The sequence below is a fragment of the Zerene cesonia genome, chromosome 27, assembly GCF_012273895.1.
Source record: "Zerene cesonia ecotype Mississippi chromosome 27, Zerene_cesonia_1.1, whole genome shotgun sequence".
Classification (NCBI taxonomy): domain Eukaryota; kingdom Metazoa; phylum Arthropoda; class Insecta; order Lepidoptera; family Pieridae; genus Zerene; species Zerene cesonia.
Window position 1 is genome coordinate 3,781,303 of NC_052128.1, and position 25,169 is coordinate 3,806,471.

Sequence of the window (25,169 nt, forward strand, 5' to 3'; positions counted from 1 at the left end):
GCAAACGAATATGCTATAAATGTAATGAAATATATAAAACTGTAATAAGTATATTTGTTCTTCTATTATACCATATACCATATTTAATAATATTGTTTAAAAAATAATATCGTTTTAAAAAAATTATCTCCATAATATCGGATTTGTCATAATTTTCAAGGAAAGTTGCAATTTATTTGTTTATTAATTAATATAGTAACAAGTAATTTACAGGTTTTACCCCAAAGCATTTTATACCTATAGAATTATAGATAAATACTAGCTGAACTGGTAAATGCTGTTCTGCCTTACTCTTATCATTTAGGGGTATGAAAAATAGATACTGGCCGATTCTTAGACATACCCAATATGCACACAATATTTCATAGGAATCGGTCCAGCCGTTACGGAGGAGTAAGATAACTAACATTGTGATACGGGAATTTTATATATAAGATACTATCTGAACCGGCAAACGCTGTTCTGCCTAACTTTTATCAATTAGTGGTATGAAAAATAGATGTTGGTAGATTCTCAGACCTACCCGATATGTACAAAAAATTTCATGGGAATCGGTCCTGCCGTTCCGGAGGAGTGTGGTAACTAACATTATGACACGAGATTTCTATATATATAGAAATATATTAGACATAACACTTTTTAATAAACCAAAATAAAGATACAAACTCAAAAGTGTTTTCTCTTCTTTTCTCTTCTTCTTCTTCTTTTTGTTTACGTCTATAGTATTAATGACCATTTTAAATTACGTTATTGCTGTATGAAACAACATTTTCAAATCAACTCTACTTGACTTCTACTCTCTCTACTTTTTCGAACCACTCAAGAATTAATTTTAGCACTTAGACCGATTTAGTAATCTTTATATTTAAACATAATATATAGATATTTTATTTACGAATGAATATACATTCTTATAAAACTTTATTCGCCATTATTTTCCTTAATTAGCGTAGTAATGCTTAACATAACATCTTATATATAAAATTCTCGTGTCACAATGTTCGTTCCTATACACCTCAGAAACGGCTGGACTGATTCTCATAAAACTTGGTGTGCATATCGGGCAAGTCTGAGAATCGGCCAACGCCTATTCAGTTTGTATTCTATATATGTACACTAATATTATAACGGGAAACTTATATTTTTGTATGTTTGTAACGTTATCACGCTAAAACCAATAGACCGATTTGAAAAATTCTCTCATAATTAGAATGCGACAACTTCACTGAGTGACATAGGCTATATATGTACCATGGACGAAGCCGGGCTAGTTATATATAAATGATTTAAAAAAGTATCGTTAGTAGGAAGGCGCCGTTGGAAACGCAATCTATACCTAGGTACTTATTAATATATAAAGCAGAAGAGTCTGTTTGTTTGTACGCGATCAATCTCAGGAACCACTGGTTTGCATTTAAAAAAAATAGTCTCTGTTAAAAAGTCAATTTATTGAGGAAGGCATAAAGCTATTAAATCATTTAGATACAACGTGGGTGAAACCGCGGGTCACAGTTAGTAAAAGATAAAAGTATCATATATAAGTATATAATATAGAGTAAAAAGATTCGAAAAACCTTTTTAATAATTATAACGAGGATACAGTTATTAAAAAAACATATTAAATTTAAATTAAATAAATCAAATAAGAATTCCATAGCCACACAACTAGTAAGTACCAAGAAATAGCAGACATTACGTCGGTACTTATTTCTTTCTGTATTATATACCAAATGGCCGAAAAGTTACAACTTAAATTGAACTGGATAAATTGGATGCACTATGAAAATAAAAAAAGACCTAAAAAAAATTTTTCATCTAAATGATAATAATAGGACGCGATGGGGCAACATGACTAACTAGCTCATAATAATCATCTCAAAAAAATCACTGATCTAATTCAGAGCGTCCGTTTCCTTTTCCCCACCATTCCCAGTCTATTCCTTTCTTCCAATTGTCGATCCTTTTCTCATCTCTTCTCGCATGCGGGTCATTTGCAGTGGCCCTACCTGTGCGAATGATTTATTTTCTGTAGCTAAATATACGAATAAATGCATCAATCAGAAAATATGTTAAAATGAGACCTTACTTAACATTGCTGCATTTATTTGATCTTCATTTAGGCCACACCCGTAACACTGTTAGGGACATGTATGGACGTATTTGCTATCCATCGGGGAAAGCTCGTTGCCTTTTCTTATGTCACAGCGACAAAGGAGCTGGTGGGACGCCTGATGGTAAGCGCTACCACCGCCCATGAACATTTAGAGAGGCATAAGGTCCATTGCAGACCTTATGCCTCAACAAATGGATTGCCGACTTGAAATTGGGAAGGGACTAAGAAAGGATTGGCGAGAGGAATAAAGGAAAGAACTGGGAAGGGGAAGGAAAAGGATATGGGCCTCCGCTCTTCCCTTCCAATGTCTTAAAAATAGATTTTCATACTACTGTAATAACCTATCACCTAGATTAGCAGAGAGTATAAGATATAACGCATATAAGTAGTAAATACGTAAGTAGGTACTCTCTTTTCTATCTTGTCGTACTTCAGATAGTTATGCGTATTTACCTCAATATGTAAAGCCTTTTTCATCGAATTGATTACATAAACATACAACATTTTAATATTCATTTATAATCCAAAATATTAAATTAATAAGCTGTTAAATTTTCAAAGTACTGCCTAATTTACTGCGATAAGTCTAGATATAAAAATTATAAATAACTAAACTTAATCAAAATCGAATCGAATCGTCTTAAGGAAAATACAAATATACTAAAATGCTAACTTACATGTGAAGTCTATAAAAGCGTGCACCTTAATTGACTATCTCATAAATTATCCAGCTCAAAAGAAATTAGAGACTTTTGCTTCTCAAAAATGTTGTTTTCCTGGGCAATAATAGATTCCTTAGAGGTATTCTAAAGAGGTTTAATAATGGACCAAAGTTTTAAGGGCAAAGGCGTCGTAGTCTAACGTCTCCTATATTAAGTCTTTCTTTATTTGAGCGTTACCTTTTAATTTTTTATTTCTGTAGGATATAATATTTTAATATTACAATTCTACAAGTACTGAAAGTTATAAACATTTATTAATTGAGAGTGTTTTTCTTTAATATTTCAAGATTCTTAAATGTTTTCATTTCAATATACCCTGATAGTTACACAATACAACATTTTACGTCTTAAAATATATACATACAACAAAGTTTTTACCTAGAGTTTATATACAAAGATCGACCAAATGTACTAAACCGAATTGTATGGATATTGGGTAGGAATTATATGTAGGCTCCATTTAAATTGGTTCTATGTAAGCAAAGAGCTGAAGCTTATATTTGCTAAGTAATGAGTAAAAAATAAGTTATATCGTAGGTACTTAATTACAATTTGAGTTCAGTTTGCGTTATACGTAATATTTAATTCACACTTTTTGCTGCTAGTTATTAATTATTAAGTTATTTCTTTTCGTTTTTCGCATTATAATTTGACATAAAAATTCAAGTTAAATTATATTGTGTAAAATTAACGGATTGTTAAAAGAATAAGGCCTCAATATAATTACGATGTATATTACCCTTTTGAAAGTAATTCAATTTGATTCGTACCATTTCGTATTAAAAAAATCTATAAAAATATCACATATGTATATCAACATTCCACCTTACTAAATTCCGAATCACATTCAAATCCATACCAGCATTATCTCCTAAACCAATCTGTACTTTAAAAAATCAAAATGCCATCTTTACACAAGGGCCTCACCATAGAAGAATACGGGGTATACACAATGCTGCCGGCGCAGCAGATCACCCCTATATCCCCCTGGCCGCCGGACCAGCTCCTCGACAGAATGGACGACTTGGCGCACAAAGGTAAAGGTAATGGTGACCACCATTCTTTATTTTATCTGAGTCTGATTCGAATATTGAAACTCTTAGATGTAGGAGGACTATATGCTTTTGTGACAAAGTTATTTGCGGTTGATTGACCTTTCAAAATTAGTTATAATATTTCAGTACCATCGCTATTTTGGCGTTTTAGACTCTAGTACTTCTAAAACTCAGCAATATTCAGAATGCGTTGGAATATGATAAGTATAAAAGCATTATCTAACGTTATCGATATTTTGATCAGATTCTAAAAATTAGTCGATTTGTGAAGTGGTTGCGTTTTATTTAATACTCTCAAATAAATAGATACAATCCGCTTAATACTCGTAATTATAATCTTTTCTCCAATACAAGTAGTGCTAGACATATAACTATTAACACACTAAACTAAATAATATTCTCGTAACTTACAAAAAATGCAGCACATCTGCGTTTCTTGTAAGCTCGTTCGCTGCATTGCTGTGGCAGATAACCTGTTACATTATAAGTCTGTGCATCATGAAGTGGAAACGTGATTAATTAGAGTAAGCAGGCTTGTGGTGAACAGGTCACAGCGGTGTTAACCAGCTCGGCGGCGTGTTTGTAGGAGGCAGACCGCTGCCCGACTCCACGCGGCAGAAGATCGTCGAGCTGGCGCACTCGGGGGCTCGGCCCTGCGACATCAGCAGGATCCTACAGGTCTCCAACGGCTGCGTGTCTAAGATACTCGGCAGGTAACGTATTGTCGCTTTTTTAAACGTTCTTCTGTTTGTATTTCGAATGCTTTTTGATTCTAGTAAGCAGGACACGATAGGATTGGGAGTGCGCAAATATAGAAGTATTGTCTGCAATAATTTAATCACAATCTAAGGGATTGGCTTCGTAAGGACAGAAGAGAAATTAGACACAGAAGCATCTTTATATAGTCTCCAAGACAAGATTATTTCGACATCACCTACATAATGACTCCATTCCAAACGAGATTGAAAAATATCAACAACTTTGATCCAACTTTATGAACAATAGCTAAAAAGAGACCCTGTAACGTAACTGAGCAGTTTACATGTACCTTGCGTAACGGAAAGTATTCTGTTACTTGTATTTTAGTCAGATTGAATGAATAAAGTTAGAATTTTGACAAGAAGCTTAATACTCGTACTTATTGCAATATGACTATTTTTCAAAATACTTGTATTACAATAAATCTGAGGATCCCAAAGAAATATAGATCTACATTAACTATATTTACATACTGTTTATAAAAGTAATACTTATTTGTTTATTAACGTTGGTAAGAAGAATGAACGATACAGTATCATTCTATAATGTAATGTAACAAATTTCATATACATTATTCTATTCTATTGGGCTACTGTTTTATTCACCATTAATCCTTGAACCGGATCAATCAAATGGCTCAATCAATCGTAATACCCAAGATCAAACCACAATCGTCATAACGTAGCAGCATAGATCCCGACCAGAGCTGGCAATACAACACCCAGTTATCCGAAAAATGTTGCCTGTAATCAATACGAGGTCTAACAGGCCCCAACCGCAGTATCATAGTTGCAACCACATTTCATAGCAAAACAGCGAAACCCGTCCAGATTAAAAATACCCGATCGAAGAGATTAATGGAATAAATATTGAAAATATAAATTGACGGTATTATTGGACGGACAAGGTAACTACGAAGGTTGGTTTTAGGTGACAGACGTGTAACGTGAGACGGTCTATTTTCATGACGCATTGAATATTGATTTTTATTAAGTTTGCGGTTGATATGAATATTGAGGTTTTATTTACTAATAACGGAATTCCATGTCGTTTTGATGAAGGCGATTTTATAATTTTGTTGCGTTAGAAATCTTTACTTTAAGTGTAATGTATTTTTAATTTTATATTAACTCTTTACACTAATTTTAATTTGTGTTCTGCGAACAGAATTAAATGGACAAGTAACTATATTTCTGAATCTTCTATCTAACCGTTGAATAGATTTGGGTGAAATTTTGCATATAAATGGAAGCTTAGATATATCATATATTACATTATATTCACAAAAAATATAAGGGAACAAGTTAAAGCTGGTAATTTTTGAAACGATTATTACACGACAACATAAACAACAAACAAGAGTTAGAAAGAGAGTTAAATTCCTGTTCTAAATAATAAAAGCAAGAATAATTATAAATATATACAGTTACAATATCCAAATGTTATAAGGTGTATTTTACTATAATAAAAGACTTATAGTAAACATATGGCCAGGTAATAAAACAAAATACGTCTTCTGATTCGAGAATCTGACACCAAACCAGTTTGCAACTCGATATTAGATAAAACATTCGCCGTGTGATATCGGCATAGGAAACCTTTTTTTTACATTGTATAGATCAAAAGTCTAGAATTGCCTGAAAATGTTTTTTATCGTTCGTCGAAATAGCCAAATTTCTTGTACTAATTAAAGATTGATTTCATTTTGCAATTCGAAAAAACTAAGAACTACAAATCTAACATTAACAACATTAACACTACACTAATTAACAAACTCAATCTTTCTTGTCTTATCAGTATTTTTGATTAAGAATGAAAAGATGATATGACAATTTTTCACAAGTATGGCTAAATCGGATTAACGAATTAAGACATTACATTTTCTAATTCTATTAATGTTAGTGTCTTATTTTATTGCTTTTTGGTGCATTTATTTAAAAATACGCAATAAGTATGTATATTAATAATTTTATCCATTCAAATTTCGCATTTTATTGCCCAAATAAACAGTGTCCTATTTTACAGATACTACGAAACGGGGTCCATTCGACCGCGTGCTATCGGTGGTTCAAAACCACGTGTCGCCACCGCAGAGGTGGTAAGCAAGATTGCCCAGTACAAGAGGGAGTGCCCTTCCATCTTCGCATGGGAGATCCGGGACCGTCTGCTCAGCGAGGGAGTCTGTACCTCCGATAATATACCTAGTGTGAGTACTTTTTGAAATCTGTACTAATAATAAGAAGCTGAAGAATAAGTTTGTTTGTTGGAATGCGTTAATCTCAGGAACTAAGTATCCGATGTCAAAATTCTTTCACCATTGCATATGTGCGTGATCCCTGAGTACTGTAGGCGATATATGTACCACGAGCAATATATGTACCTCATAGGAGGCCTGTGTACCAGTAGTGGGCATAAGCATAACATATGGGCTGATGAAGAGGGTATACCGAGCGAATCCGGGATGGACCGCTATAATACTAGTTTATCTATGAGTGGGAATTTGATGCTTTTATTTTAATGACACTTGTTGGGATATATTCATCAATTCATCATATTAATTCAATGATTATTCTATTATGATATTTTAAAGAGCTAAAGAACGTACAATCCGACTCGACAAACTGTATTTCATCAAATAATCACGAAACTTCTCAAACAGTTTTTCGATGTTTTAGTAATTATTCTTCGAGAAACGATCGACAATTGTCTTATAAACGGTAATCCAACTTTCTTTTAAACATTTTGATTGGAATTTGAAATAAATTGAGTAGCACAAACACGCAATTGGCTTATGTCAACAATAACGATTGTCATGTAACATGACCGCGTGAGGTTTACTTAGTAAACGACTCTACCAGCTTAATTATACAGTTTGTGGCCAGCATTTAAAGTCTATGTATATTGTTATTGCAATAATTTGCGTTTAGGATTAAACAGAACTAGCTGCGCCCCGCGGTTTCACCCGCGTAAGTTCGTATCCCGTAGAAATATCGGGATAAAAAGTTGCATATATGTTATTCCAGTTATCCAGCTGTCTACATACCAAATTTCATTGCAATCGGTTCAGTAGTTTTTGCGTGAAAGAGTAACAAACACACACACACATCCTTATAAACTTTCGCATTTATAATTTTATTAGGATAGGATAGTAGGACTACTCCACACACATATGTATCTCAATCAAACATCGATTACTATTCACATTATTTTGCTCATAAATCAGTTAGACTTAGTTAGGTTTACGTTATACTTTTTAGTCAATAAATTCGTTCAATACATTTGGTTTCGATTAATAAATAAGATTTGGGATAGATAGTTCACTTTATATCATACTAGCTGTTGTCGGCGGCTTCGCACGCGTTAAATTCGGAGTAGTTTAATAGATGTTATTATACACATAAACCTTCCTCTTTAATCACTCTATCTATTAATAAAACCCCATCAAAATCCGCTGCGTAGCTTTAAAGATTTAAGCATACATAGGGACAGAGATAGTAACTTTGTTTTATACTATGTAGTGATATATGGATGAAGTTTGTTTAGTACATAACCAACAGTTAAGTATTTGAAATAAAAATATGAATAACTCGAACAAATCTTCCATTAAGACCATTACTTATAAACGCATTCAAAGTCCCTACATAAACTTATTCAATGCACGAAATATGTTCAAATAACTTTAAAATCCACGAGTATTACTCGAACTAAATGTATTTCAAATCGCGTATAAAACATCGTCATACTTAAATATACATAGGATGTCATAGCGCCTTATCTTCCCCAGCACTAGCCCCCCTCCCACCCCCTTGGCAAAACAATATGACGTTATAACTTTTTTCTTCGTCTTTCCCTTTTTTGAATAAGGCGCTCCCTATTGGTGCCTTGCGTCGCCGATGCCTCTATAGAGGTTGATGCTTTTGTCTATGGGTTTTATTAGTGGATTTTATAATAATTTCATTTATATTATTAATAGCAATATTTTGATGTATACAATCCAATTCTTATATTAAACTATAATATCTGGTGTTCGATGTATATAGATTTTCCTTATATGTAATGTAAAAGTGACCTTTATATGTTTTCCTATCTGTCCACTTCCTTAAATCTAAATAATTATAAGAAGAAATAAGAACGGCAATAATAAAAACAATACGAAAATAAATATTCAATAGAACAATGTTGACGAATAAACGTCATAACGAATACTTCTTTCGTATCACTCATACTTTACTACAGTCTTAACTCTTTACGGCCACTAAAAAGAAACGACGCAAAAAAAGATATTAAGATGCGAAAATAACACAGTCATTAAGTCGAATTTAAGCAACGGACGAATTCCTAAACACCCCTTCTAATGAATACTTAACATAAATTAATTAATAAATTCATGCCATCACCCTGTCGTTGACGGTTCGAGAAAAAGAAGCATTAAGCACTCCGCCAAGAATATCGAGAAAAACATAAAACCCCGAAATGGAAGGTATCTATAAAATGAGATGAAGATATCGGCTTTGTAATAGGTGCGAAAGAGTTGGCCGTTTATTCAATGGATGGGGGGAACAGGGCGATTTTGACACGGCGCGAATAAAGAAAATATGAAGGCTTTTGTTACCGTAAAAATTCCTGTACAGGGGATAAAGTCTTTAAGTTATCAGCGAGGGTAGGGTGGGCTGTTAGGTATCTATAAACAGGTAGATGATATGTAAACGCTCTCTGTATTTATCGAGGACGGGGTTATGTCGTGTTTACGTAGATACATTTAAGGGTGCTTAAAGGTGAATATATTAACGTCAAGGGATCGATTCAGTATGACGTCAACTCTCGTCTGATTTTGTTAATGTGATGCCCGAGCTAAAATTGATATGAACGTCGGGACTGTATTAAATTAACACACGATAAATTAATTATATTGGTTGCGGTACAAACTCACATTTATGTAAATCTTATGATTTTATACGTTATTTCTAAACTGCGATTTAATCTTACAAACAAAGTGATGTATGGATTAATACTTCATCAATATCTACAAGTTAACAGAAGAACGTTTGAAGAATAAATGATTGTGAATTTGATTCCCTTATTGAATCGTCTCGTTTAGCTTAATAACAAACAAGATTGAAACTACAGTTAAACCTTTACAGTAACGACCCTTAACTAAAAAAGCGAAACCACTCAACCTTACTAAATACACAGCCCTAAACGATTCGTTTTGCCGTTCAAATGTGTGATTAATACCCATAATGTTACAGTACGATTTTAATTAACAATAAAAATATGCGGTGAGAGGGTATATTGTCGTCAGGGTTGTCATAGGGTCATATCGTGTTGAGCATGCTTTCCCGTAGCAAATCACTTCCGGGCCACTAAATCCAGGCCAAATTAATGCATTTAGCACGCTCCCGGCACTTTTGCTGGGGATGACAACTTCATTTTATTGTATCGCGATATTTTCTTGTCACGTTACTGTCGACGCATGATGTCGGACCGTTTTTTTTGGTAGCATGTTTGACGAATAATCTCATAATTGAAATTAACACTATGTTATTTATATTTATTATTTTGCTGTTGTAAAATTCATTTGCGTACTTGTTTTGTTATTAAAGTAAAGATAAGGTATGATGAAAATATTGGTTTTTTGTTCTAAGTTTCCTAGGCTTTTTGAAATTCCAGTCATTTCTTTTTGCTCTTTACATAACTTCTCTATGGAAGAGCCTCTATGTTAGTCCAAATCCTTATTTCTCCTTATCTTCGTTGTCTATTAAGCGTTAACTATCATTTTGTTTTCTACTTATTTCATTCTTTAACCCTTACTTTCCTACTGCGTTCAGAATGGCTTATAAATTTACACACGGAAAATAAATAAACAATATACGACGATATTAGGTGCAGATTGTTCCGGCGAATAGCTCAGAACACTGATTTAAAATATCATTACGTATCATATCTGAGACGGCGATCTCACGGGGGTTGGGATATCGCGGCAACAAATTGTAACAAAGAGAGTCAAAGAAGATTATCGCAGAAACGCGTGGCGCGCACGCGACATGCATGTGGTCCAGTATTACCCATCCTCCCCTTAAACCTACGCAACATAGCAAAACATATTTTAATGCAACGCAACAATGTTCCATTTTACTTGGCAACACTAAATAGATGTGATAGCCAAAAATTATTTGAAAATGTATTGTATATGTGTAGAAATAGAGTCTACTTTGATAAGACATATTTGATATAAAGTTGCTTTAAAGCTTGAAGCGTCAGAGAGAAATTAATACCACAATTCGTGGGATTTAAGGCTTATATTAAACTTGAGTGCGATCGGTCCAGCAAATAAATATGTATTCGCAACAATTGTTTAGTTTTACTGTTTGTGACGATGCCACATGCAAATACCTTGCAGCGGTATACAATTGAAGTATAAAATCTATTTATTTTATCGAATAACTCGTACTTGAAACAATCACTAATATTATAAACTGACTACTAATAATATTATAAATGCGAAAGTTTGTGAGGATGTGTATGTGTGTATGTGTTTGTTGCTCTTTCACGCAAAAACTACTGAACCAGTTGCAATAAAATTTGGTACGTAGATAGCTGGACAACTCGAATAATATAAACGCTACTTTTCATCCCGATAATCCTACGGGATACGGACTTACACGAGTGAAACCTCGGGGCGCTAGCTGCGCAAATAATTCGCAAATAATTTTAAAATGACGGGTGATGACGCCTACAAACTATATTTCGCAGTATTAAATCTACATTACATTACATTTCTTAAATCAAATAAACTTATTATATGTTTCGTTTCTAATAAAAACAAAAACCAGTTACACGGACCATTATTATTTGACCATACTCACACTGCTTATACGTTATTAAATGTCTTCTGTATCATATTTATAATATACTTATAAATTAATGAAAGCTATAACTATGGCTAAGGTGTCAATAGAATTCACCCTCAACAGTTAATTACAAGTTTTGAGTGCAATAAGGCGAGCCGGCACGTGATCACAACCGCCTCCTGTACTATTGTGTGCTGAGTTCTTAACACCTATTGATTCTTTATAAAGATCATAATATGGACTTTATGGGATACAAGCCTCTCACCCTAGCTTCACTCGCGATAAAAATCTTGCTACTATATAGCCTATGTGTTTAGATACAGATTTAGAACATTTATTAACTCTTTATCTCTATATATATAAAATTCTCGTGTCACAATGTTAGTCTCTATACTCCTCCGAAAAAGCTTGACCGATTCCTCTGAAATTTGGTAAGCATATTGGGTAGGTCTGAGAATCGGCTAACATCTATTTTTCATACCACTAAACGATAAGAGTAAGGCAGAACAGCGTTTGCCGGGTGCAGCTAGTAGTATTTATAATATTAGTGCCTATAGATTACCCAGTAACGCCCCTTACTGATATCCCTGGTAGTCAATTCGACTCTCTTTGACGTAAATCCTACTAATCCTACTAATATTATAAATGCGAAAGTTAGTAAGGATGTGTGTGTGTTTTTTGCTCTTTCATGCAAAAACTACTGAACCAATTGCAATGAAATTTGGTACGTTGACAGCTGGACAACTGGAATTACATATAGGCAACTTTTTATCCCGATATTCCTACGGGATACGGACTTACGCGAGTGAAACTGCGGGGCGCAGCTTGTTTACAATAAAAAAGTAGAGCCGTATAAGACCTAACTACTAATCTGACTCTACATTGGTTATTTAGAGTTGTATTGTACAAGATATGCACGATTCGGCTTACATTTTTATATTTGTAAATATGTTTTACACCCTCGTTCCGTTTTAGTTTCTAATATAACTTATTCAGATATATGTACTTTGTCTATTTGTGGTAAAATATCAGACTCTACCACTAAACTTTTCATCTCTGTTTTATATTTTTGTAAGTGTTCGATAAAGAATAAGTAAATAAATTAACTCTACTACTGAAAACATAAAAAAATGATACTCTATAACTTCACTTTTATCAAATACAATTAATATAATGACTTTAATGCATTCTCAATGAAAACTGCAAAACATGGTCCCAACAAAAACATTGTAGAAATATAAAACTGTGTACCTACTGAAAAGTTTGTTGTTGGATGCTTTTTGTAAGCTGTCAAAAACAATAAACAAAGTTATAGGTTGTCGTACTTATAATACAGAGAAAAGTTCTGAAGAATTTAGGCTCTATACGCATTATCTCGGTATAAAGATTCGTTATTCGCCCAAATACCAGAAACGAGAATTCCTTCCCTCAAATATCCTTCCAATAAATAAAAGCGTGGTAAAAAGTATTGTAAAACTAAGCATGTTCCCGTAAACCTAATCATACCATCTACTTATATATCTACGTCGGTTTTCCGTGAGCATAATATTTGTACTGTGAAAACTCATCACTAACACGGACCGAAGGGTGACAATCGAAGCGAGATAAGTATCCAAACGCCACGTGCGTCGCTGCAATTTTTATATTATTTCCTCTTATTATTATCGACTTGTGCAATATTTAAAGTGTTGTATTTTATTCGAGTATCGATCGAGATTATGTCGCATTGTAATTCTGTAGTATTATTGAGTTTTATGTTCATGTCTAGTTAACTATTTCATACATTGTTAAATAGTTTTAAATTGCACTTAATTTATGGTCATTGGTTTTATCATTGTCAATATAGATTACATGTTTTTAATAACAGTATTTTACTATTTTATCACGCTTTCATTTTGAACACGCGTTTAGTAGCATGTTCTGTTTGTACGTTTGTATGTAGCGGATTAATACAATTCAAACTTTGTCCGTTTATCAAGGATCAGTGACAATACGATAATTTCATGAGTTTATATTAATAGCCAGATCAGGATAACCAGTTTTACTCTTGAGATGTTTTGATTCTATATTTAAGGTCTTAAATTGTATTGACTTATTCTTACAACGTTATTTTAACCGACTTCTAAATGAAAGGAGTTCTATGTCCTTCTCTTTATATTATTTTTTAACAACGATGTCTGTAAATTTTTGTTTCCTTAATTTTACACAATCAAAAAATGTGGTAAACAAATTTTATGCGTATACCTATCTCGCTCAAGAAAATAAAGAAAATGCAATGACGGACTTATCAACTAATTTAAATTTTAGATAATGTTTCTTTTACGATTTATTTATGGACAAATGTAATAAGGTATATTAACAGAATCAAAAAGCGAAAAAGCATAATTATTTATTCGTCGTATGAATATACACACAGTATAATGTATAATGCTGCCACATTAAAATCAAGTAGGAACGGATTGTGTATATTAGCTCTTAATCCCTTCGTCCACTACAGTTGAGATGCCACACTTGTGATCCCACGTGTACGGACAGCAAAGAAAACATTTTTGGTGAGAAATGAGTAAAATATTGGAATTAAATAAGGACATATTAATTACATGACTAAATAATTTTTAAAAAAAATATGGGGACGGCAAAATGAATGTGGTAGTTACGCAAAAATAACAGTCAAATTGATAACCCCTTCTTTTTTTTGAAGTCGATTGATAAAATTAAGGCATTGTCATCAGGTCCAATAATTCTTAAAAAATTTGATGACGTACAAATACTTTACGTACAAATACGTTACTCAGAAATAACTGCACGTCTTTTTCACGCCTGAACTATACATTTGGATAATTTTCTCCACGTTAATACTTAGTCATTTACCTGTGTGAGTGCTTGCATCGTGTATATGAATAATACAATAGAATCTGATTATTTAATTATTGTAAATGTATTCTTTTCTATTTTACTCAGAATTTTGTACGCCACTTCCCCAAATAATCTCTCGACTACGAAACGTATCTCTGCCTTTTATTCTGACCGTACAGACACCCCTGTACGCAATACACTATCAACAGATACTTGATTAGATAAAATACGAGATTACTATCAACTTGGGACTACATATTGGGGTATTGTCACGAATTAAACGCTTTTATTAGGTTAGGGTCTAGTTTGTAAAAATCTCTCATTATTTGATTACAATTTAAAGGAACACGTGCATTTTATAAAAAAAATTAAAGTGGCTTATCTCATAGATTATATGGTAAACAAAATCCTTCTTTTTATGAGTGTAATTATACTCGACGCAATACTAATTATTAATTATGTAGGTAATGACACCACCTCTCGAATTTTCTAATTGTCGTATATTCTCCGATAATTTTATAAAACTACTGATCCGATTTCATAAACCAGCCAAAATCACACCATAAACCTAACCTATAACCTTTCGTGTAAGTATGTTCACATGTTACCTACCATTTATTTAAGAAGATAAAACTACATTATAAAATTTCACTAACAGAAATCTACACTATTCTCAAGGATATTATAACATTTAGGAAGGTGTAGCTGTATTTTGAAGTCGCAACAACTACTATATAATAATAATACAAATAATAACCAAACTAGTCATTCAAACAGTTACCTAGTTTTGATCTCAAGCCCGGAGCCCATCCAGCTATTTACCTTCAAATATTATATAAACCTACGTTCTTTGTACGTCACCGCTTATATATTTGCCTAGCAAGTTACGCAGTTCAGTTAAAGGCATTCTTAGGGCCACACCGCTTGACTGCACTTCAAACGGAGTACTACCAAACAGTCATAATCAGCCTCTTAGGCTTTCTTTGATAAACATTAGCCGCTGCGAGGGAATTTAATTTGCTTGTCGTATTATCTTGTTAAATTTCGTAATAGAAATTCTATATATATTTGTGATAGGTCCCTGTGTGTTCATCTGGCGTATTCTTTGAATTATATATAATACTTTTTAAGGTATATATGTTCAGGTTTAATTTCTTCACATATTTTTATACCCAGCGCTTGTTTTTTTTTTTCTTTTGATTTAATAGATGTAAGCAAAAGCTATTTTCGAAGGGGTTGATGAAAACTTGAATACATAAGTAATCATATTTTTTAAATATTATTTGTTCTGAAAAGATGAGAAGAAAACTTTTCATATAGTTACTTGGAAGTAATACATAGTCGTTGGTTTATATGTTATTCATTGATATTTCAAATCAAATGGAACTATTTCCAAGTAATGGCAGACTAAAAATAAAACATGACCAAAGATTTAAAAAAAGGGACAGTTTATGCGAGTAAAAAGATTAAGTTACAATGTTAAACCCTCTACATAAATCTCAAGAAACATTTAACAACTGCTAATCTATTAACTAAACATCAAAAAAAGTTCCAAGACTGTAATTAATTTAACGTATTTGCTCACAATCAGGAGCTTGGAAGCGTGATTTTATTTATTTTTTTTAAAAGAATAAAATCTTATTTAGTGGGGTGCGTCCCTCGTTCGCTATCGACATATGCTATACGTTTTACGCGAGTTTAATTTTAATCCCACTTCAAACCGCTTGAGGAATCTCCCTATTTATGATATATTCAAATTAGTTAATGGCCGTTGAGATGTGTAAAATGTGAGTTATTACGGGAATCGCTGTTTTATTTATTCACAATATGGCGTAAAGTCAGGAGTGAGGATAACTCGTTTAATTTATAACAATAGTTCTTCTATATTTACTATAGGCTATCCGATTTTTACGTTAATGAAGTATATATTATAGATATTAAAAAAGGGTTTTATAAGTTCATGGAGCAATACAATACTTAAATATCAATATAATAGGTACTAAAAGAAATAGGTTTTGTAAGCCAATTAGGTAGCGCTTAGAATTTAATAGACACTCATAAATAGTCAGATTACAAGCTAGTACGATCTTACGGTGACATATATATCTGTTTAAACATCCAACACATTAGAAGATTACCATAAAAGTATAAGGGAGTACGCATAGAATTGAATAGTTGATGAAACAAATCAATGCGCTAATATGCGACTCAAAGCTCGCCAGCCAAACGCAGCCGACCATTCATTACCCAATCTGGATTAGCATTCCGATCGCGCCGACCACTGACCACGCATTCTGCTTGTTTAGGTAAATACGACTGTTGGTATTAGGCTCGTCTATGCATGCTTACATCGTCCGTTATAGATAAGGATTATTGTACGTAGATAAGGATAAAAGACGCAGATAGCACGCAGACGCTGTTACTTTTAGAGTTTGTTAATTTAACCAATTTTTCATGCCGTTTCGGCTCTCCGGTATAATTAAAACGCAGACACAATTATGCAATCTCCTTTAGTTCTACCACATTTATTCTCCCACAGACTCCAATAATTCGGCGAATTTAAAGCCATTTTACAATAATTTCACAGATGACGTCGACCCCCAAGAAAGCGTTGACAGCGTCGTCACCCGACAATAATAGGTTTCGATCTAAATCAGAATTCATAGTCATTACGATACCCCTCCTCGAGTTAACATGAGTTATGACTTATTACAACTACCCTACAACATTGATGCCCCCAAATGACATGTCACTATTGTCACCTCGCGATTTACGAATGTGGCAACACTGCGTTAGCATTCGCGATGACCGCGCTATCCATCTCGCTCACTCCAATTGTAATTTATAGCTCTTTCTCCATATTTATTATAATTTTATGCAGTGTGCAGTGCTTTTGTGCTTAAACGATGTCCTTGTTGGGTTTTGTTGTTCGAGGGTGGGTATTAAATGTAATAATAGTATCCAGATATGTTCAAATGAATATTTATGATTTTTTTTGGGAGATTTAATTCGGTGATTACAGGGTGTCAGTTGTCCGTAATTATAGACAATTGCGCAGCCGCAGTGTGGTTGATTTGATGCTTGATTTACACTCATATTCATTGCGAGTCGTGAACTGTATTGTAAAATGTTAAGTGTAAACTACGACTATGACTAATGGGACGAAATTTGCACGAGCTCTCTACTCTCCTAGCTATTTTCTCTGTAATTTTTAGCACATTTTCATGCAAGTTAATTCAAAAGTACTTTTTTATTAAAATTAATGTAATTTTAATTACATAATCATACATGATAACAAATACAATAAATAATCACGTATATAATATGATTTACACCTCACACAATCTCCACTTTGACATAACGTGTCGACTTGTATTGTTTCAAAAATAGGTAAGTAAGTGTACCCAATGAACACAAGCACGCGTCAAACCGAACACATTTTAACAGGAAACAAAAGTGACGCTTATTTTCATAAAATATAAACGTAAAAACGTCCGTTACGCGTCTTTCTGATTCAGTCGAGCGTTCATTCTCGTGCCGAATATAATACATAATATTAATAATAATACTGACGATTATTGTCATTAAAATAAAATCACCATTATCGACGACTGGGAGCGGTTCATGAAATAAACACAATTGACTTTTGCCATTTGGTTGGTTCTCAAAGATGGAAGTATTTAATTGTGTTGACCCTCTCTGTTTTCACTTTATTACTGGCAGTTTAAAGAAATCTTTGTGTCCTAGACTGTGTTAGTGAGTTTTTATATCAGTATATAAATAAATAACGCATATACGATAATAATAACAATTGGCAATCAAATCAATTTCTTATAACAAAGTACAATTAAAATATATATTCAATAAAACAAGTAGTTGTGCCAAGCATTCAGATTGCAAATATTTAAGCATTAAAGGATGATCGCCGCTGTATAAGCCTAACCTCAATCAATAAAATAACAATTTATCACGCTTTTACGACCGGAACAATCACTTCGTCACACTTCCTATTATTTCACTCTTACCAAACTCGAAAGGAAGTCACCCTTATCCATCCTTAAAAATATAATAAAATAAATCAATAATCAATTTCACGCCAGCCCTTTCGGGGGTTTTGGGCTTACACTGGAAACATTCGGCCATTTCGCGGAAAATAGCGATATATCTGCCGAGTTGGAAAGGTGAATAATAATATATAAAATGCGAATTACTATCATATTATCCCTATTATCCCTTCAAAGAAAATCTATTTTGAATATCACTTTGTTATACGCTATATTCAATGTGGAAAGTCAAAATATCTTAACAAATATAAATGTATTGACACGTTAATTTTCGCTATAAACAATCAAGGACGAACAATACATATTTATCGGTAAGTTCCAAGTTAACAATTCAAACAAAATTAATTAAGTACCCCACCATATTGACGAAATAATTCACGGATCAATTCGCCCAGCAGCCACCATGAGAAAGCACCTAATAAATGGTTGCATATCATTTCACTCTCAAATGATTCAGAATGAGGAACGAAACACCTTAGATTCTTGTAATATTGTATAGACGCACCCCGCCGCGTCACAATGCACCGCTGTATTGATAAACTGCCTATAAGTCTCAATCAAACAATAGATTTTATGAGCTCTTTACGTATTGACCCATTTCTTTGATTGCAAACAACAATAGTTAACGATTAAATTGAAATTTCAAATCGTGGGAATGACTCGAATTAAATGTTGACCCGCGCTGTCATCGAGCATGGGCGGGAAAGTTTTTTTTTTAATTCAGAAGGCGTTGGTTCTTAAGTCAAGGGGCGTCTTGTGGTAGCTTTATTTCAATTATTCGAAGCATGAATTCTTTTGTCCCTTTATCATGCGGAATTAAGTATACAATAATTCAAATTTTGCACGTCATTGTTTGATATTTTCCTTTAAATATTTTAAGCAAAATATAAAATTCATTCGCCGACGCGGCGTGCGCATTCGTATTAAGTAAAGCATTTCAACAGATAAAAAAGCAACAAAAGGCTGAATATAATAACGCTGCATCAACACCAGATTTTCGCATTGAATTCGAAATTCAAAACGTGAAAAGAAAAAACAAAAGGATAATCAATGAAATGCAGCGAGGCCCGACGCACTGCGAGGTGCGCAGTTGTACGCTTACGTTGCAAAGATTTAAAACATCTGACAAGAGTAAAAGTCAGCCAAAATATTGACTCGCAAAGTGCCGACTTCGCGCACAATACACCCAGCAGGTTGCCTATTGTGAAGGACCCTTCAGTATTCAACAATGCTGAGAGTAATGCACTGCTTTTTTATTCGGCGACATTATAATTTTGAACGAAGTCAACGAGCGTTGTACTAGATAGCGCCAGTTTTAAATAGATTTATGAAAATTGCAAAATGCATTTTATACTATGTTTAAAATTACATTCCCACTGATTAACAAGAAAACACGACGGTAAAAAAAAACCAGGCGTGCTTTGTATTTTATAACTACATACGAAATAGTTATTCGGCAGACATTTTAATAACGGCTTGGTATCCGTACATAGAGAAAAAAAATTAAAAGGGACAAACTGTCTGCCTGTATAATCGTATTAGTAATCTAAATTTTCAGGCTTACGCTGAAAGAAGGATTTTGATGAGTTTTATAATAATCTAAGGAAACTAGATTATTTTGTATAAATACTTATTTAAACAGGATTCTTTTAACTTCTCTTAAACTGACCACGATTATAATATATACCTATGACGAATGAGTGCTTTATTAATAAACTTCTCTAAATTTTTATCACCAATCTTTATTCAGGTTTGGTTTTAAATCTAATTTACATTTTTCTACCTAAATTGTCACTCTCTAGTATTTACTCTTTTCTATCTTTTTTAATAGGGATAAAACGATATTTTTATAATTTCTTCCTTTAACTTCTAGAAATAAATAAAAAGCTGTATCAAATTACAAACTGCTATGTTATGACGATTCAAAAATGCTCCTATAAGAAGTCTAATTGAATAAATGACTTTCGAAACCTAAAAGTGTCGTGGAATCTCAATGAAGTGTACCATTAAAATGCCTTGATTTTAGTACAGTATCTCATTACACACGTATTATGATATTGTATTACTAAATATGTTAAAATGTTCAATTTGCTAGTTATCTCAATAACTACATCGTGATCCAAACAATTTTGAATATAAATGAATATAAATGCAATTCGAGCAGAATTAAATGCAATTAGAATTATTAAATGCTCGCATCGATTCGCGTTTACAAGATGGCCCTGCCTGGTAAAAATAAAAAATCCCTAAGCTTATTGAAAAGTATTCTCACCCTACGTTCACGGCGTCTGAACAAATATAAGATAATTTTTTCGCTTCACCTCACTCGGTATTTAGAGGGTACCTTTCATTTTACTGTACCGTTTCGGAGGTGCACGTTAGGTATAATGTAATTTATTTTGTATTCAAAACTCGACTTCTCGTATCGGGGGTACGATTGCCGGTATAATGTTTGAATTTAATTTCAATGGACGTTTTAGAAATATTCTATGCATAAAAACTCCTTGAACACAAAAACCATAAGAACACATGATAGTTATCTGAATTACATACATCGATTTCCAAATATAAACATCGTCCCGTACAATATACATATGGTTTATATCTAGAACTTTCTATGTACTTATAGATAGGCTCATCTAATCGATAAAACATAATTCCTTGCACTCGCTTAGGCTTATGGAATACTTATAATATTATTATTTTGATAAACATGTAGACAATGACATTAAATTTAATGTTTTAATATTTCTTCGGGTATAAAGAAAATCAATCAATCAAAATAACATAAAGGCTTCATCTTTTTGTTGGTACACTCTGAGTTCAATGTTATCCTATCCATTTAAATTTCTTCTCTGTTAGTTTTGTCTAAACATTTTTTCTAGCATTTTATTAAGTCACTTTAGTACCAAGCCGAATTAGGTCGGCTTCGAATTTCTCAACATCAAATCGACTTATTATACAAATTATAATTTACACAAATTTAAAAACAATATATGGTTATCAATTTTCAATTAGGGTTGAGCACTCTTCGGCACGAATTGGGCCAGCTCACACCTGGGGCTTTAGCCTAGCTGCAGGCCTTATAAAAACTGGCAATGCATTTGTAGAGGCACTAACTCTGCAAATGTTCAATGTAGTGATCGCTTACCATCAAGGGAACAACATAAAACAATTTCAAAAGCAAAACCACTTTAATCCAACATCCATAAGATGCTTTTAAGAGCATTAAAAAGAGGTTAACTTGACATTTACGAGTTAAACCCTTTCAATAAACATAAGTAATTCTCTAGTCACTACTTATGTTAACTGCGTTGTAAACCTAATTCCCCGTGAACATTTAAAACCACAAAAAATCTATTTAAGTCCAACCGAACGAGAACCGATTGTTAACCGGACATTGTCTAAATGCATTCTCATAAAGAAAATTAATATGTGTAAACAGATATAAACATAAATACCTATAACAGAAGGGGTTATTTACTAATTGGTGAATTAGTCGAGTACAATCGTGAAAACAAGTCAATGAGTGTGTAATACGAATTATGGAAGCATTTACAGGTCCTTTGCGGAGTTTATTTTTTTACAAACGACCAGCGCACAGACGTTTTTCACACATGGCCACACTTCTACACGGACCGCTTGTTTATGGTTATGCATAATTGTTTTTTACAAACCGCGCACCTTTGAAAGCTTTCAGAGCACTCTAGTAGGAAAATATCTTTTACGTTTTAATTCGAATTATTCATAAATATTGTTATGCTTATTTTAATACTCGTTCACGCTCTACGTTCTCGTTTTCAAAGATTCGTTTTTCATTTTAAAGCTTCATTTAAATATTTAAAATTGTTTTACCTTTTATTTAAATAGCAAATATTTAATTGGCAAGAATCATTGGTGTTCAATCTTTGAAAACATCACTCGTTGCTTGTTAAAACTTTTCAGTTCATTTTGTTAGGAAATTTTTATAAGTTGCAACCCCTTGAGAGCCATTTTTCTAGTCGGACGGTCAAGATTGTCGACTTTTAATTAGACGCCTTGTTATAATTTTCTAATCGAAGTGTTCCGATCACCTGAGATTGCAATTAAGAATACTTTAAAGTTACAATAACAGTATCTTTGAAGTGGATAAATTTAATTCAATTTTGTTGTCTGTATTTCATGAGTAATTGGATAAATAAAAAGTGCTTAAATGGAGGCAATTAAAATTACAATTTTCTTACTATCATAACTCTAAGGTTTGTGTTGATAAAGAAGTAATATTTACGGTGAAGATGGTGAAGTAATTTATTAGAGTTCTAAACCGCTCAACATTTAACTGCAACTGTGTAATATTCTAATTCGATAAATCTGCAGCGCTCAATTACCTTTGCTCCCTAAAAAAAAGAAAACATTGCTAATCATAGACAAGAAAAAAAACGAACGTTCGTTTTTCGAACGTGCCGCGCTTTCTCGGTCGATCGGGCATCGCGCCAGCTGCCAGTCAGCACGCTGATCGGACCACCGCGTGTCTGCGTATCGTGTTACCGTGTCTCGCCTTCCTGCCCTACGTCTAAGTTACCGGTACGTCCGTTTGCCGCGCTGTCACATGTCAGTGTGACAGTTGGTGAGCCGTGGACATTTTTGGTCTATGCGTACCCGGGTGGCCTGGAGGCTATATGCATTTCTACAAACTTTGTATCTTTATGTGACTGCTATGTAAGAAATCCGTAAAAAGCCTGCCAAATAAAATATCATGAGACCTAGAATTTTTTGCCTATGCATAAGCTTAAATAAGCTCTGTTGGGATGAATACCTACGAATATTAACAGCGAATGAAAGATAGACTTGTTTTTATGGAAGTTGAAACCTGTTATAAACCGATAATCCAGAATATTTAGATGAGCAAGTTTGTAGAAGAAATCCATTACCATTTCATAAACTGTAATGTTTCTTCTTACATCATATTACTTTGTAAATTTTCTTCGTGAACAGTTCTTTTAAGTATTCATGGTAAAGTTATTACTTATTTAGTGTTCTTAATTCTCTCTTAACGTTAATGAAACGAAAACGTTATGGAATAATCAAAAGCAGTTTCCTATTGGTACATTACATTGAGCTGCCATTAGACTTAAAATAGGATCAATATTATATATAAAACATACCAATAAACATAAATAAATTCCAATAACACGCCAAGTACCTACGTTACACGCTTTTCTGATCTCGTATTGACGACATTATCAGTGACATCGTACGATATCTTAATATTATCTTGCTATAAGACCACACAAATAATTTATCACGTATACATTCACAGTCTAATTAATATGGAAGTGTATTAGATATAATTAATCTGGTATGAATTTATGTAAAAATCGATCATATTACCTACATAAAGATACAATCTGCTATATTCTAATCTATACTAATATTATAAAGCTGAAGGGTTTGTTTGAACGCGCTAATATCAGGAACTACTGGTCCGTTTTGAAAAATTCTTTCATTATTAAATAGCCCATTTATTGAGAAAGACTTAAGGCTCTATATGTACCACAGGCGAAGCCGGGGTGGATCGGACTGGTATATACTAAGACCCTAATATCAATATACCCTTATATGAATATTTTGTCAGCGAACAATTTTATCTCTTTCTCTATCAAACTATTTGACATAAGAAAAAATATGACGCTGGTGATAAATTTTATGACAGGTAAACTCTCTTAATAGGAATGTTTATCATAAAGCACTGATTACTAAACAATCTAGTATTAGTTCAAAGTATTTTAGTTCTATTTTGCTATTTATTTCATCAATCATCTCCATGGTTTAATTACGAATCGAATGCGACTTTACGCACCATTTATAAAGGGCATAAATGTCTGATATTGATGTGCTGGCAAATTAAAATACAATAATAACAAAGCAATAATGAGTTTTAGTATAAGACCTCCTGATCTAATTTCTTCCTCTGGAGCCAATATCCATAGAGATAAGCCTAGTTACTTAAAACGTAGCTTTAAAAGGGTCTTACTTAAAGGTGACTAAGTACAGGAAACAGATTACTCATAAGGTATTTTTATTGTTCATTGTAAGATACAATTGTTATGTAACATACATAACTAATGTCTCCACTTTTCCAGGTGTCATCAATCAACCGAGTACTCCGGAACCTAGCAGCCCAGAAGGAGAAGTCTACAAACCAGCAACCACCTTCAGACTGCTCCACGCCTGTGTACGAGCGACTGCGGCTCTTGGGCACACCGGGGGCAGCACCCACTTGGCCCAGGGCACCCTGGCCGACGCAGATCGACACCCGCAGCCCGTATCAGCTGCATAGCTTAAGCCCTGGACCGCAACCCATGTGCAATGGGGATATGGGGATGAAAAAAGGTTAGTGATGATATGGTTAAATTTAACTCAAGTATGGGTAAGAAATTGGTCCTGATGTAGGATATGTTATTTTAAAGTTAATAAAGGATAAGTTATTACAAACAATAACACATAACTGACTTAAATGGTATAAGATAATTTACTATAGCGTTCTAAAATAGGTATATATACATTTACATAGTGTTCGTTTTATTTAATATTATAGCTAGTTATATATACAAGTAATAAAGTAATATATTTTACATATACCACCATTAGTACATCTATTCCTTTTTATTAAAATCATCTAAAACACACACATAATAAAAATTTATAATCATGAAAATAAAACACAAAAACAACCTCTGAAACAGCGGAACTCGCAACCGCAACGCATC

The 25,169-nt window shown here is 33.3% G+C and overlaps 1 protein-coding gene across 1 annotated transcript in view; it reads left to right on the forward strand.

Moving 5' to 3' along the window:
• Positions 1-3,736: 3,736 nt before the first annotated feature.
• The window catches only part of LOC119837277 (paired box protein Pax-6-like), a 37,895-nt gene continuing 16,462 nt past the window's right edge, over positions 3,737-25,169 (forward strand). Inside the window, exons 1-4 of the mRNA XM_038362793.1 lie at positions 3,737-3,878; positions 4,438-4,603; positions 6,675-6,855; positions 24,543-24,792. Coding sequence (XP_038218721.1) covers positions 3,737-3,878; positions 4,438-4,603; positions 6,675-6,855; positions 24,543-24,792 — 739 coding nt within the window. The remainder of the gene's footprint in view (positions 3,879-4,437; positions 4,604-6,674; positions 6,856-24,542; positions 24,793-25,169) is intronic.